At 37.4% G+C, this 13,797-nt stretch overlaps 1 protein-coding gene and 1 long non-coding RNA gene across 2 annotated transcripts; both read right to left on the minus strand.

Annotated features, from left to right (window-relative positions):
• Nucleotides 1–1,227: 1,227 nt before the first annotated feature.
• On the minus strand, nucleotides 1,228–3,203 carry LOC119899062. The gene is made up of 2 exons (XR_005443703.1): nucleotides 1,683–3,203; nucleotides 1,228–1,574 (listed from the first exon to the last, which is right to left on the minus strand). It is a non-coding gene; the product is annotated as an uncharacterized LOC119899062 (long non-coding RNA).
• Nucleotides 3,204–4,078: 875 nt separating this feature from the next.
• On the minus strand, nucleotides 4,079–7,441 carry LOC119899230 (intelectin-like). The gene is made up of 7 exons (XM_038713731.1): nucleotides 7,406–7,441; nucleotides 7,138–7,156; nucleotides 6,919–7,046; nucleotides 6,177–6,335; nucleotides 5,906–6,023; nucleotides 5,528–5,634; nucleotides 4,079–5,433 (listed from the first exon to the last, which is right to left on the minus strand). The coding sequence occupies exons 1-7, from the start codon at nucleotides 7,439–7,441 to the stop codon at nucleotides 5,290–5,292; spliced, it is 711 nt and encodes a 236-aa protein (XP_038569659.1). The 3' UTR covers nucleotides 4,079–5,289.
• Between the last annotated feature and the right edge of the window lie 6,356 nt (nucleotides 7,442–13,797).

The following is a 13,797-nucleotide window of genomic DNA, read 5'->3' on the forward strand; positions in this document are numbered from 1 at the left end:
CTGGGCTGGACTTCAGCAAAACTCTTCAGCAAGCAAGCGATAAGAAGGAACAAAAAGTATTCAATGAACATTGTAAGTTCTTTGGAAGAAGCTAGCTCGGTATTCTCAGTATGAATATCATGGCAGAGGCTGCGAAAAGATCGAACAAGAAGGAAGCAAGAAAGAGAAAAGGAGAAAGTGACCGAGCAAGCTCACCATATGTAATGATATATGGTGAGCCACACCTTGTAATTGTGGCATTGCTTTTGTGCAGAAAGATAATGTCAAATGATGTATTTTAATATGTATGATTTTCATACACATATATATCACATATAGTTCTTTTTATAAATGCATTTGTAATAAAGTGTTTACAAGCCACATTACCAGTGACAAAAGTGAATAAAACTCAAAGTAAGTAGACTGTTTATAGATAAAGTATTTGAAATGAGGCCAATGCCCTCAAAAAGCCTATTCTATTATGAGGTGGTATGTGAGTATCCATGTCTTTGAGCTCCCTGAAACAACATTTGAATGTGACCTACTGTCTACATAATACTGCTTATATTAACCCTTAAGAGTTCCTTAAAAAAAACTCACGCAAAATGGCTCCTTCCCAAAAACTGCTGTAAAAATATAATATAAATTAATATTTTTTTCCACTTTAAATGACTCAATCTTTCAAAGCTACTTCAGCCTGAAATATACATATCAAACATGAACATTTTGGGGATTTTAACCCTTTAAATGCCATTATGTTTACATAACTCCACTGTTTTTTTAGGGAAAAAAACAAAAAACAAAAATAATTTCCATAAAATATAATTCAAGGTTTTTTGATTATTATTATTATTACCTTGTTTTAAGGTAGTTCAGAGCAGTGTTTTCTGTGGGAGATGGGAACTCCCTTTGGGCTGGACTTTGGGCTTTTACACAAATCTATTACATGCACATAAAAGATATATAAATAACTCAATTAAGGAGAGGGAAAAAGCCAAAAATAATAATATGACCTCTTAGATCTTCCTTAAGAAATACAGTTGTTGCGTTGATCACACCAGCACAACATCACAGGACCACAGCAGTCAGACAGACAGCCATTATCTTTAAGCAGCTTTAAGCAGCTGCAAACACACATACAAGAGACTATCACACTCTCAAATCAAATACATTTCAAGCCACACACCCACCCACACACACACACTTACTTAATGAATACTTACGAAAAGAAAAACTTTCCAACATGACCAATGTTTAATGTTTTATTTGAATATGCTGTTCAATACAGCCATCTACTGAAGTGTGGTTGAATTACAAATGACTGTTTACTGTAACCTGGTCTGTTTTGTATGGCCAATGACACGAGCAGAAACACAAGGCTCGTTGGCTTAATGGCTACAACTGGTATTCTTGATTAAACTGGCATGCCATATACTATAGTCATAAGCTACATGTGCAAATAATGCTCTCAGCGGTAGAACAGTAAAACAGCAGCCTCAGTAATCTCTTTGGAAGCGCTCCAGCCTTTCTCCTTGTGAGGTTCTGAGTTGTCTCAACTTCCTTAATGGCTTCTGTATGGGTGAGTTCTTCCTTTACTATAAGTAAAGCCACATATTTCAAAGTAAGAAATCTAGATTGCAATGATGTACGGTAGGAAAGTACGGTGCATAACCATAGGAAAGTATGTATGTTCTGTTATTTACCTATCTTTAAAGGAGCAGCTGCAAAGGAAGCATGTTCCACTAATACCAAAACCACCAAAATCAAAAGTATATGGTATAACATGTCTGGGGAGAAAAAAAGCATATTAAATACATTTAAACATTAAAGAATCATATGTGTTCCTATGAGTACAGAGTATGTTATCCAGCACACACAAAGTAATTCAAAACTGACAAATCTATCTACCAAAATCAGCACCATTCTCCTGCTGTTAAATATTAATTTATTACATGTTCTTTCCAGCGTTACACTGTTCAGAAAACAACAAATGATCATTTCATTAGATTAAAGAAATTCTGACAATTATTTCCCCATAAGTCGGAAATATTAAGTAAGAGATCCACACAGGAACATTCATCCACATAACTTTAACAGTACCTTCAGACTGAACAGCACTTCATTACTAAGTTGTCATCTCTCCATCCCCAGTGTGCCTATTTTTGTAACAAAATATCTATTTCCTGCCTGTGTTGATCACTGTAAGATGTGTTGTGGTCCTTTCTTCTCAACTACAAATCTCCCTGTTTATGAGTCTTTCTTGACATCTCAAGGCTCAAAGTACAAATTGATCAATATAACTTTTATTCCCCACCCAGAATATACTAAAACATAGTCATAATGATCCCAACGGTCGTTTGTTATCTTCTTCTAACTAATAATAATCTTTATAATCTTTATTTTAATAAAGCATCCCGTCAGCACTTTACCTTTTACCACCCATTGGTTTATTAACTGTCACAAATTATCCAAATGAATTATAAAGATGTCTTAATGGGGCAATGCCAAACAATTTTCCTGCTCTTGCATTTTTAGATAATATTATTTGTTAAACAGCTGTGCACAAAGGGTTGGGGTCTGGGGTTTGGAAATTATTTAGAAAACAGGTGGTGATGTTTTCTGTGTTGTGTTTTACTTCATGTCTGTTATATTATATAAAATCATTTTCTGACTGATAATGATACAGATCTTATCGAGAGGAAACTGAGGTGTGAATGTATTATTCACTAGTGGTTTTGCTTGAGAATAAAACAGTACCATGTTTTGCCGTTTACAGTAAAGGGATGTAAAAGGCATATCCACATATCCACTGACAGACACCACTGATCTACTGATTAACTATTACACACTGAGTTCAGAGCCGGCCCAGCCACTAAGCAACCTTTGCGGTGGCATAGGGCCCCGTGGCCAGCAGAGGGCCCCCTACAGTCACTGCTTGCTAGTGGTGCAAAAAAATCACTGAAAAAAGAAACGTAAAATAATAAAATAAAATGAAAGACAGCTCTCTATAATATGCGCCATAATAATATTGGTTATTGAATTTAGTTATATACTATGGAAAATCAGCTGTGACCTGTGACTCCTGACCCTGACTGACCCTGTGACATCACTCGTTATGCTGGGTCAGTCAGGCTTGATGTCTGACAAGAGAAGATCATATTTGTCTGGACATGTAAAAAGACAACAGAAGAGCCTCGAAGAAGAGAGGAGGCAAGAAGATAAAGGTACGTAAGCCCACAGGCTCCATTTTCCCATCCTATAGTTTTAGATAATCAGAACTAAAGGTCTCACATTAGCCGTTAGCAATGCTAACGCTATGCTTGCTAACATGCTAACCGCGTTTAGCATCTCAACTTTTACAAACTGCAAAAAACTCATATAATATATTATACCATACTATATGATTAAATTATATTATTAAAGTCAGTTGATTAAGTTAATATTGTGATTAGTACTTTGGTCTTCTAACATTATCTTTGGAGTTGAGCTGTTCACATCTAGTGTTATAAAGCATTTCACTGAACAAAACCAGATAGTTCAGGTTTCAACAGGTCATGTCACCCAAGAAGCAAATCTGTCAGGTAGGGAGTGTGTAGTAGCTGTTTTAAAGGACTGATTATTGAGCTACATCAGGGAGCCTCCTCAAAAGCTGCCAGTGTTGAAAAGACATCTTAACTAAAGTCACTTTTTAAAAGGAGACAGCATCAAACTCTTACAGATTGTCTTGCATTATAAGATCCTCCAGATTTAATGCTACGAACACGTCATTTCAATTCAGTCAATATATTTATTGTCCATCAGTCTCTACCTCCATCATTGGTATCATTTAAGAAGCTGACAATGCTGGTAGGTTTAGGCTGACATCAACAATATCTAAACAATTATTCACCTCTTGCAACACTCAGTGGAAGAACAAAAATTACAAATTTTCTGTGTTAATCTCCCTCATAGTTCTACCTGTGCCTGTTCAAGTGGAGAGCAGTACCATCGTGTTTATACCACACTTGGCTCTCCAGTTTCTACTCCTCCAGTGGATCCAGCTGACTGGCCATCAATCCTCAATGACCAGTTACATGTTGATGTGGTGAGCCGTAAAACCAGAACCAGTTGAGAGAGACATTTTGACTTTTCCAAAAAGACACTCAGACAGTAAAAGCCTTTTCTATCATTACATGTTTAGATCATGTATAAAATAGTTGGTTGAGAAAAGATGCTATCAACTGTTTTGTATTTTTTGTCTCTTAAATTCTTTTCTGGCTGTTATTAAAGATTTAAGCTTTGGTTATAATCAGTTTATCAGTCTTTTCATTCAGAACTAAGTTCATCAGTGTCTACTGAGTCTTGCACTGCCATTAAGCTCAGTAGCACTGGTAGTATCATATGTTTCCTGTTAATAATATAGAGTTAAGTCTAGTTATTGTTTTTCATCAGAATCAGCAAACAGGTTTAAGAAATTTGCTTTTGTGTTTTTCTGCTAAACAAACATGGCATGTTTAAGAATATAAGAAAGATTTGTCAGGTCTAATTTAAAAACAAGAGACGTTGTTTCTGTGTCTGTGTATATAGTGACAACACCCGACAGTGAGAGGGGCCTTCAACTAAATTTTGATTAGGGCCCCCGAAGGTCTAGGGCCGGCTCTGACTGAGTTGGTATAGTTTGTAATTATTTTTGGGAATTCATTTATTTGACGCTGGAACAGTGTCTATCTAGTCTTTTGTGAGACCTTTAATAATTACATGATTTTTTGTTGTTGTTGTTTTTTAAATGTTTTTTGAAATTATTGGATAGGAACAGCTAAAGAGAGACAGAAACAGCCTGGTATCATCAAAAGGCGCCTGAATAACATGCCGATTTCTTACACCATTTGGCATGGTATTCCAACGCATTTTTTGCATTTCGCGTGCCATTTCACATCGTTTGCAGATTGCATTGACATTTATTGTGCAGAAACGGCTTGCCAACTTACGCTTACTGTCACAGGTAAAATCAGTGTGTGAGGGATATAAATAGCCATGAAAGTCCATGTGGTGGAGGGGTGGATAGTGAGTTGGTGAATAATCAGTTAAATACCTCCTCCTGCTGGTGTGTCGGCTTAATAGCAAGACAACTCTTTTACTGTAATATCTGCTCTGTTTTTTATAGCCAATGACACAGGCAGAAACACAAGGCTTGTTCTCTGTTCTCTGTAACATGCTACATGCTGTTATAAAGAACTATTCAAATACACCTGAACTGACATCTAAATGGCTACGAATTCGGATTGTTGACTGACGTGCTATAGTCATAAGCTCCATGTGCAAATAATGCTCTCAGCAGTAGAACAGTAAAACAGCAGCCTCAGTCATCTCTTTGGAAGCGCTCCAGCCTTGCTCCCTTCCCAGCCTGTCCCAGTCAAATGGTTGGAAGTCCCCACACTGATCAGGGTGGAAATATCCACCTCCTCCTATACAGTACTGGAGACATACAGAAATAATAATGATTTTACGCTGTGTATAATTTTCTGTGTTGATTGAGTGACAGCAGAAGTGTGATGATGCATTCAAACACATGTTCAGTGTTGTATCCTGTGGTCGGCTTGACCCCAGAGCAGATAGCCATGACTGAGCGTTCGTTGTTTGTTGCTCTGAATGTGATGAAATCTGGTTCAAACTCCACTTTTTATACAAACAGAAAACAAAACAGTGAGTTTTTCAAAGGCTAGCTTGACAAGAGCAGAATGATTTTATTTTAGCTAGTTCATTTCTTGATCATTAATTGACAACCTTTAATTTTGAATGTTTATTGAATATTTAATAACTTGCAGTTTTGTAGTAACTTCATATCAATGGCCATAAGCACCAATCCAGATTTATATCCACATCCATCCATGATGGTAAAAAAGCTCTTCATTTTCTCCATTTCCCTCCTGCTACATGAGTGTTTTACCTCTAGGATTGGGTCCGTATAATATTTTGGTGGACTCTCTGTCTCCATGGTCGAACACGATGGGAATAGCTGGCCCTCTGTTGCTAAAGGAGCCAATGTTGTATCTCACTGGATATTGCTGGAAGAATGTGATAATTTCGTCCTCAGTCATCAGGGCGTGTACCTGTAGACCTGCAGGTTTGCTTTGTTGATTTTTGTATTATCATCATATTCTATACGTTTGCCCATTTTTTTAAAGTTATAACTTGACATTACTACACTACTGAGTTACCAAGAAGAGCTGAAAGAGTTTCCCTCCATACAGGCGGAGAAAGCGGTTGTCAGTGTAGTAGCGGAGGATGGCTGCCAGTTTCCTGTGCTCCAGTGGGAAGTTGTTGGGAACATGCCATACAGACATGTCTTCTGCTACTATATCATAGTAGCCTGGATTCTGAAAAAGTGTACACACTATTGTCACGACAATAGGTCACATTTAACTTATTGCATTGTGTGGATTTGATCATTTTGCTCATTTTTCTTTCTCTGATGTTTAATATTTATTGACAAATAAAAAGACAAGTTTCCCATCAAATTATGTGACCCAACAAGTAACTTTGCCTATAATGCAACTGCAAACATCTTTAACATACTTAATCACATGCCTTATTTTAAAAGCATTTGTAACCAATAATGGTGCCTCCATTGTATTCAGATAAGGTCACAAATCTTGACCCCAAAGATGTGACCCAATGGAAAAAAAGAGGGTAACAAATCCAGCTATGTTGACAGCTATGAAGCAGATGTTTGCATAGGCCTGTCTGTAGAGCACTCACCTGTCAATATCTGGTTTGCCCTTTTTTCCCCAGGTATTTTCTGTACAGCACAGTCAAAATTTGTGATTCAATCAAAAAACTGTGAAGGCTTCATCTTTAGTAGCAGCTGTTAAAATAAAGTGAAATGTAAGCAGTGGCAATTTAACTCATATTCCCACTTTCCACCACTGCATTCCCGTGACTGTCAAGTTGTTTCTGTACCTTAAAATCACCTGAGGTGGCCCCCTCTGCTGTTCCAAAGGTGTTTCTGTTGGACCAGTTCCCGTCTCCATCTGGCAGTTCAGCATTGTTGTTCTCATGGACAGTCGCCACCAGCGTCCAGCCGCCTCCTGTAGTGGTCATGTCACAGAAAGTCTGATAAACCATGCCATTAGCAGTGGTCATGTAGTACAAGCCACCAGACAAAACACTGCCATTTACCTTCCCTGATCTCTTTGATCTCTCGATCAGGTTTTGGGTTGTCTCAACATTCTTTGTGGCTGCTGTGTTGGTGTATTCCTCTGAAATTAAAACCACTCATTAGAATAAGCAAGATAGCAGTGATTTGCGAAAGTACTGTGCATAAACATAATAGAAATGTGTGTGTGTGTGTGTGTGTGTGTGTGTGTGTGTGTGTGTGTGTGTGTGTGTGTGTGTGTGTGTGTGTGTGTGTGTGTGCGTGCGTGCGAGTCAATACTTAATGCATTACCTTTTTGTGAAATGGCAGCTGCTGCAAAGGACACATGATCCACTGACACGACACCCACCAAAAGCAAAACAATATGCGACATCTCTGTAAAAAACAAAGAACATATTAAAGATACCATACGTTATCTCAGACACACACAACACAACACTTCATTGGTAAGTCGTGGTAAGATAATTGATAGTAAGTTGTTATTAATAATTGGTAATGGTATTTGTGTTGTGTTTTACTTCACTTCTGTTGGATTTCCTTCTTCACTAATTGAGAAAGAAGTGAGGTGTAAATCATAGTCTCTAGTGGTTTTACTTGCATGCAATTATTTCATGCTCTATAAATCAGAGTGTCAACAACTGACATGATTTTTAACTACAAAAAGGCTGCGTTGACTGTGTCATTGGTGTTTAGATATTCTGTATTATACAAATTTGCTTAGAAAAAACAGCAGGTCTAAAATATACTGTATTTCCAAAAGAATAACACAATTCATCCCTCATGCAACACAGTCTTAATGCCTGAACCAAGCACAGAAACCAGATTCTCAAAAGTGAATCAGCAAAAGATGCTTAACAAGACCAAGATTCAGCATAACCAATCTTATAGCAACAACATATTAGCATCAAGACATACTGTTAAAAGCAACTCCAACCCCAAACAATCATATAGAAAAATATTTCTATGAGAAAACATCCTTATTGCAAATGAATGAAAAAGGTTTACAATGGATTGCTAGCAAATCAGCAGGATAATGAAGATAAATACAAAAAATAGATGCTGTCTGCAGTAGAGCAATTTTGTAATTGCAGCACTATTTTCTAATAGCCTGAATTACATCATTATATCTGCAAGTGCCATTTGTAGTCTGTGAAGCAGCAGAGCCACTGCTCAGGGACTGTGAAGAAACAGTTCTTACTGCACTCGCGACTGAAAATTATCATCAATGTGCCCTTAAACAATTAAACCTGAAAAAGATCCAGATTTTGAAAAACAAGTCAACTTTTCGGTGTTACCTCAAATTACTGTGTTGTAAATTCTATTCTGTGTTGAAAAACCTCCACTTGCTCCGCTGCTGGAATAGGATCTTTTTGTGTGAATAAATATTTGTTATGGTCACGTGATATTTGTGAGAGCAAAGTTTATGGTTGTAACAAGATATTCTCTTGTGGTCTAATGCAGTATTCAGATATTTATAAGTAAAAGTAGCAATACCACATTGTAGAAATACTCCAAGTAAAAGTCATGCACTTAAAACTGTACGTAAGTACAGTACTTGGGTAAAATATTTAGTTTCTTTCCACCATTGCTTGTAATTCATCCAATATCTCAAGGTTGGTGACAAATCTTATATACTTTGACTGAGAAACTGTTTTATTGATAAAGGCTACACTCACACACTCTCTATGATGCAGTTTTACATCTTGTTTAATTAATTACAATATGATTTTTATTTTTCATAAAGTGTACTTTAAAAAATACAGATGTCTGTGTTATTTTCTTGAACTCAGATCCTCTAATACAATGAATGTAGTCTGATATCTGAATTTTGCCACTGAATTCTTGAATGTGTCAGGGTCATATTTTGACCAGTAAGAAACAAACCATTATTCTTTACACTCAGTGTCTCTCTCTCTCTGATCTATTTTTAGAGGTTAGAAGGACACTGTGAGAGTGGGGTGACAGGCTTCCTGACGCCTAACACTAATAATTCAACTGCTTCACGCAGCAGCAGGAATGAGAACTGGCAGCCAGCTGTGCGCTCCCAGTTGCACCGACCACATGTGGCCGTCTGCTGGAAATATTTACATCTAATTAATAAAGTCTTTTAATATATAATTGTGGTTTTCCCTTGTGTTTTCTATCTCTCTTCTGTTCATTCATTTAAACCTTTCAAAGCTATTTCACACTGTTTTTTCTTAACCATGCCCAATGTAGAAATAAGGTTAAATCAACATTTTTATGTAAACGGATGAACTTGAATTTTAACTTGATATAATCTAATATGAATAGTACAAAAAAAGACCTGATGTACATTCAGTTTTGTAAAAATCCTGTTGAGATTGAAGAAACCTGCAAATTAACTACTGATATAAATACTTTAGTAAGGCAATATTATACTGAGCTCTGCATGTATATAAATTCATATTTAAAAAGAGAAAAAAGTCTGTCTGTCTTTTGCAACTTAGATGTCAAATTAATTATTTATTTTTATTTATTTTCAGAGTTCGGGAGCAACAAATACCATTGTCCATTACAATGGATGCTGGGGTTAATTACAACAGATGAACAGGTAACTTTTTCTGGCTTATTTTAGGTTTCACTGTAACCATTTATGAACCTGCATTTCTATTGGCCCTAAAAATCTCGATATTTCATGTTTCTTCTGTCGTCTTTTATTCATAGTTTGTAGTTCACTTTCTCTCTCTCTTGCCTTTTTTCCTTTCTCAGTGTTGTCAAATTTGCTACGCTTATCTGACTCAATTCATTTTTCTGCCAGAAACACTCTTATTCATTGACTTGAATACACACCTTCATAAATGAAACCCTCACACAAACAGAATTCACTTCTCAGACTTGCTCTGGGCGTTCTCAAACATAAAGCTTTATGTAAGAGTCGTGTGCTTATAGACATGAGCGTGAGCCAGGACTAAATCTGACTAAATGTGTTCTTTGTATATCTGTAATGAGGACCTCTCTCTCTGGAGCGTCAGGATTATTGCAGGAAACAATGCAACAACCTGATCTCATGTCCCTGATGGGAATTATAAGGTCTTTTGAACAGAAAGAGTTCACATACTGGATCAGAAGAGAAAATACATGGGAGGTCATGGAAAATCCATCAGCCAATAACATATAAAATAAATACAATACACAATAAATAAATTTTTCATTCAATAAGATATTTACAAGGAAATGGAAACATCCATTTTATACTTATTCAGTCATTTGTTCAAGACAAAACTGTCGACAAATATGAATGAAATATGTTAACATCTTTGGCCGTCTAGCTAAATATTGCTTTTTTAGGGGTCACACATCAAGTAAAAAGTCATTTTTTTGTTGCATATTCGATAGTTTTACTGCTTCAAATGACACAGTCTGAGAAGTCTTTGGTTTAACATCTGGCAGCTCATTGACCTTTTACCTGTGATGTTGGGTCACAACTAGTGGTAATAATAATAATAATAATAATCTTTATTTGTAGAGCACTTTTCAAAAACAAGTTACGAAGTGCTTTAACGAGTGTAAAGACAATAATACCAAAAAGACAATAATACAAAAACAATACAAGATAAAAGCAAGAAAACATTGAAAATACAAATACACGTTTAAGATAAATATAAAATTAGTAAAATAGAATAAAATAAAGTCAAATAAGATCGGGAAAGGCTCTCCTATAAAAGTATGTTTTAAGAAGGGACTTAAAAGAGTTCACTGACTCAGCCGACCTGATTTACTCGGGCAGGCTGTTCCAGAGCCGCGGGGCCCTGACAGCAAACGCTCTGTCCCCTTTAGTTTTCAGTCGAGACTCTGGAACATACAACAGACCTCTGCCCGAGGATCTCAAGGTGTACGTGCTGGTGTGTATGGGACTAAAAGGTCAGAAATATAACAAGGCGAGAGGCCATGAAGAACTTTAAAAGTGATCAATAAAATTTTAAAGTCAGGTCTAAAACATACTGGGAGCCAGTGTAATGAAGCTAAAATAGGGGTAATGTGGTCACATTTCTTTGTTCTGGTTAAAAGCCTGGCAGCTGAGTTCTGGACAGTCTGGAGTAGATCAGTAGATTTTTGGGTTAAACAAGTGAAAAGGCTGTTGCAATAATCCAGGCGTGATGAGATGAAGGCGTGTAAAATGGTCTCAGTGTCCTTAAAAGTTAACATAGATCGAATTTTTGCTATATTTCACAAGTTGATAAAAACATGATTGAACAAGCTTTGTGGTGTGCTGCTCGAAATTTAAATTATTATCAATCCAAACAGCAAGGTTTTTTGCAACAGGCTTAATGTGATTTACTAGGGAACCAGCAGATGGCAGTATCTGTTGTGCCATCTGGGACCCGATGACCAGGATTTCTGTTTTGAGTTCAGCTGGAGGAAATTATTTGACATCCATTTTTGAACTTCACAAAGGCAGTTGTTAAGTGAACTCAGCATTCCAGGGTCTGTGGATCCGACGGGCAAGTATATTTGTGTGTCATCAGCATAAATATGAAAAGAAATACCATGTTTATGGATAATATGTCCAAGGGGAAGCAGATACAAGGGGAAAAAAATGGGTCCTAAGAAAGACCCCTGAGGCACACCATATTTAACTGGACAGAACGAAGAGACCTATTCACAGGTAGGATGAAAACCATTTTAGGGCAGTACCAGAGATCCCCACCCAGTGCCTCAGTCTGTCTAACATGATGTTGTGATCAATGGTGTCAAAAGCAGTGCTAAGGTCCGGGAGTACCAGAACTGAGCACATACATTCATCAGTAGACATTAAAAGGTCATTGGTGACTTTCAGCAGGGCAGTCTCAGTGCTGAAACCAGATTGAAACTTATAATAATTTTAATATAATAATTTGTTGTTTTCCAGTACAGTGAGCAATTGTTTGGACACAATTCTTTCCAAAATCTTTGCAATAAAAGGCAGTTTTGAAATTGGTCTAAAATTTTGTGGGAGGGAGGGATCTAAACCAGGTTTCTTTAAAAGTGGGTTCACGCAAGCCGTTTTAAAATAATCAGGGACACAACCAGTAGATAGGGAGCTGTTAAAAACAGAGATCAAATGGGGCCCAACAGAATCCATTACTTTCAGTAAAAACTTTGTAGGTATTACATCAAGTGGGCTGGAGGACACTCATTTGTGATACTGTTTTTAAAAGCTCGGACAAGTCAATGGGATAAAACTGGTTTAAACTTTCTTGTGGCTGGTGAGGAACCTCTGAGTAAGAGGCCGTGGGGGTAATAGAGGCTCTGTTTGACACCACCTTATTGGTAAAATAAGATAAAAACAATTCACAGTCATCATTACTTCCAGCAGAGACACAAGGAGGGGTTGGGTTTACCAGCTGATCCACAGTCTTAAACAGAAACCTGGGTTTGTGTTTGTGATGCGAGAACACACGGAGCTTGGTGAGGCGGCATGAGTAACAGGCGAATCGCAGCTAAGAACAATACATCTGTGGTCAGATATGGTCATGTCCACTAATTCCACAGAGGAAATGCTGACACCCATGGTAAAAACCAAGTCCAGTGTATGACCACGGTTATGTGTTTGCCCTTTGACATGTTGTTTGAAGTTAAAAGAAGTGGCCATATTTAAAAAGTCAGTTGCATTAACATTGTTGGTCATCAATATGAATATTAAAATCGCCACAAAGAACAATTCTGTCATAATTTAAAACCAGAGTAGATAAAAATTCAGGAAGTTCTGATAAAAATCCTCCAGGCGGTTTTGGGGGGCGATAAATTATAACAAATATGATAGGTTGCAGCCCTCCAACTTTAAGAGCGAGAACTTCAAAGGAGTTAAATTCATCACAGCATAGTTGATGACATTTTAAATTTTTCCTATACACGCTCACTAGCCCACCACCACGACCACTGACACTCGGTTGACTAAAACAATCATATTGAGACACAGTTCAGCTAGCTGGCTATAGTCATTCATTTGCAACCATGATTCAGTTAAAAACATAAAATGTAGATTTGCAGACAAGATAAAATAATTTAAGATAAAAGTCTTACTTGAAAGTGATCTCACATTGAAGAGAGCCATTTTAAATGAGTTTGGTTTGGGTGCTGGAGTTGGTGCAGTTGTCTTAATCCTTAAGAGATTACTAATATATAATGTGTGGGATGTGCGTGATGATGAGAGGAGTAGAAGTCTTTGGAACAGCGCTGGGAGCAGATGGCTTTACATGCCAGCAGGTGGAGACAGTTCTTAGTGGCAGTGAGGCAGAGATCTGTTCAGTGAGCGGTGGTGTGTCCAGGTGTGCTGCATGAATGATTAGTCATTCACGTAGGTCATGTGTGGACCGCACCACATGCTATATGTGAGCAGCTAACATTTCTGAGCCCCGTTTGTTTGGGTGAAGTCCGTCTGTCTTAAAAAGAGACATTCTTTGAAAATATTAAAGTTATCGACATAACACACACCGTGAGCCCTGCAGGCGGACTGGAGCCAGTCATAGAGGCCAAAGAGTCTACTGAAGCGGCCAGCACCGACCAACTGTGGGAATGGGATCAGAGATAAAAACGGACTTTCCACACTGCTTTAAAAAGTTAAAAAGAGGTTAAAATCTGATTTTGTCAGCTCAGACTTCTGAAGAGCTGTGTCATTTGTTCTGACATGGACTATCACTCTTGTGATGGAGGACGGGAGTGATGGCATCCATGGTCCTGGA

The sequence above is a fragment of the Micropterus salmoides genome, unplaced genomic scaffold (genome assembly GCF_014851395.1).
Source record: "Micropterus salmoides isolate LMB-PRFRI ecotype aquatic unplaced genomic scaffold, ASM1485139v1 Ms_hic_scaffold_12, whole genome shotgun sequence".
NCBI lineage: Eukaryota > Metazoa > Chordata > Actinopteri > Centrarchiformes > Centrarchidae > Micropterus > Micropterus salmoides.

Coding starts and splice junctions, on each gene's coding strand:
- LOC119899230 (XM_038713731.1), bottom strand. CDS start 7,441: ATGTGTCCTTTGCAGCAGCTGCCATTTCACAAAAAG. Junction 6,336..6,918: donor CCACCTCAGGTGATTTTAAG/GTACAGAAACAA, acceptor ACACTTTTTCAG/AATCCAGGCTACTATGATAT. Junction 5,635..5,905: donor ATACGGACCCAATCCTAGAG/GTAAAACACTCA, acceptor TTGTATAAAAAG/TGGAGTTTGAACCAGATTTC.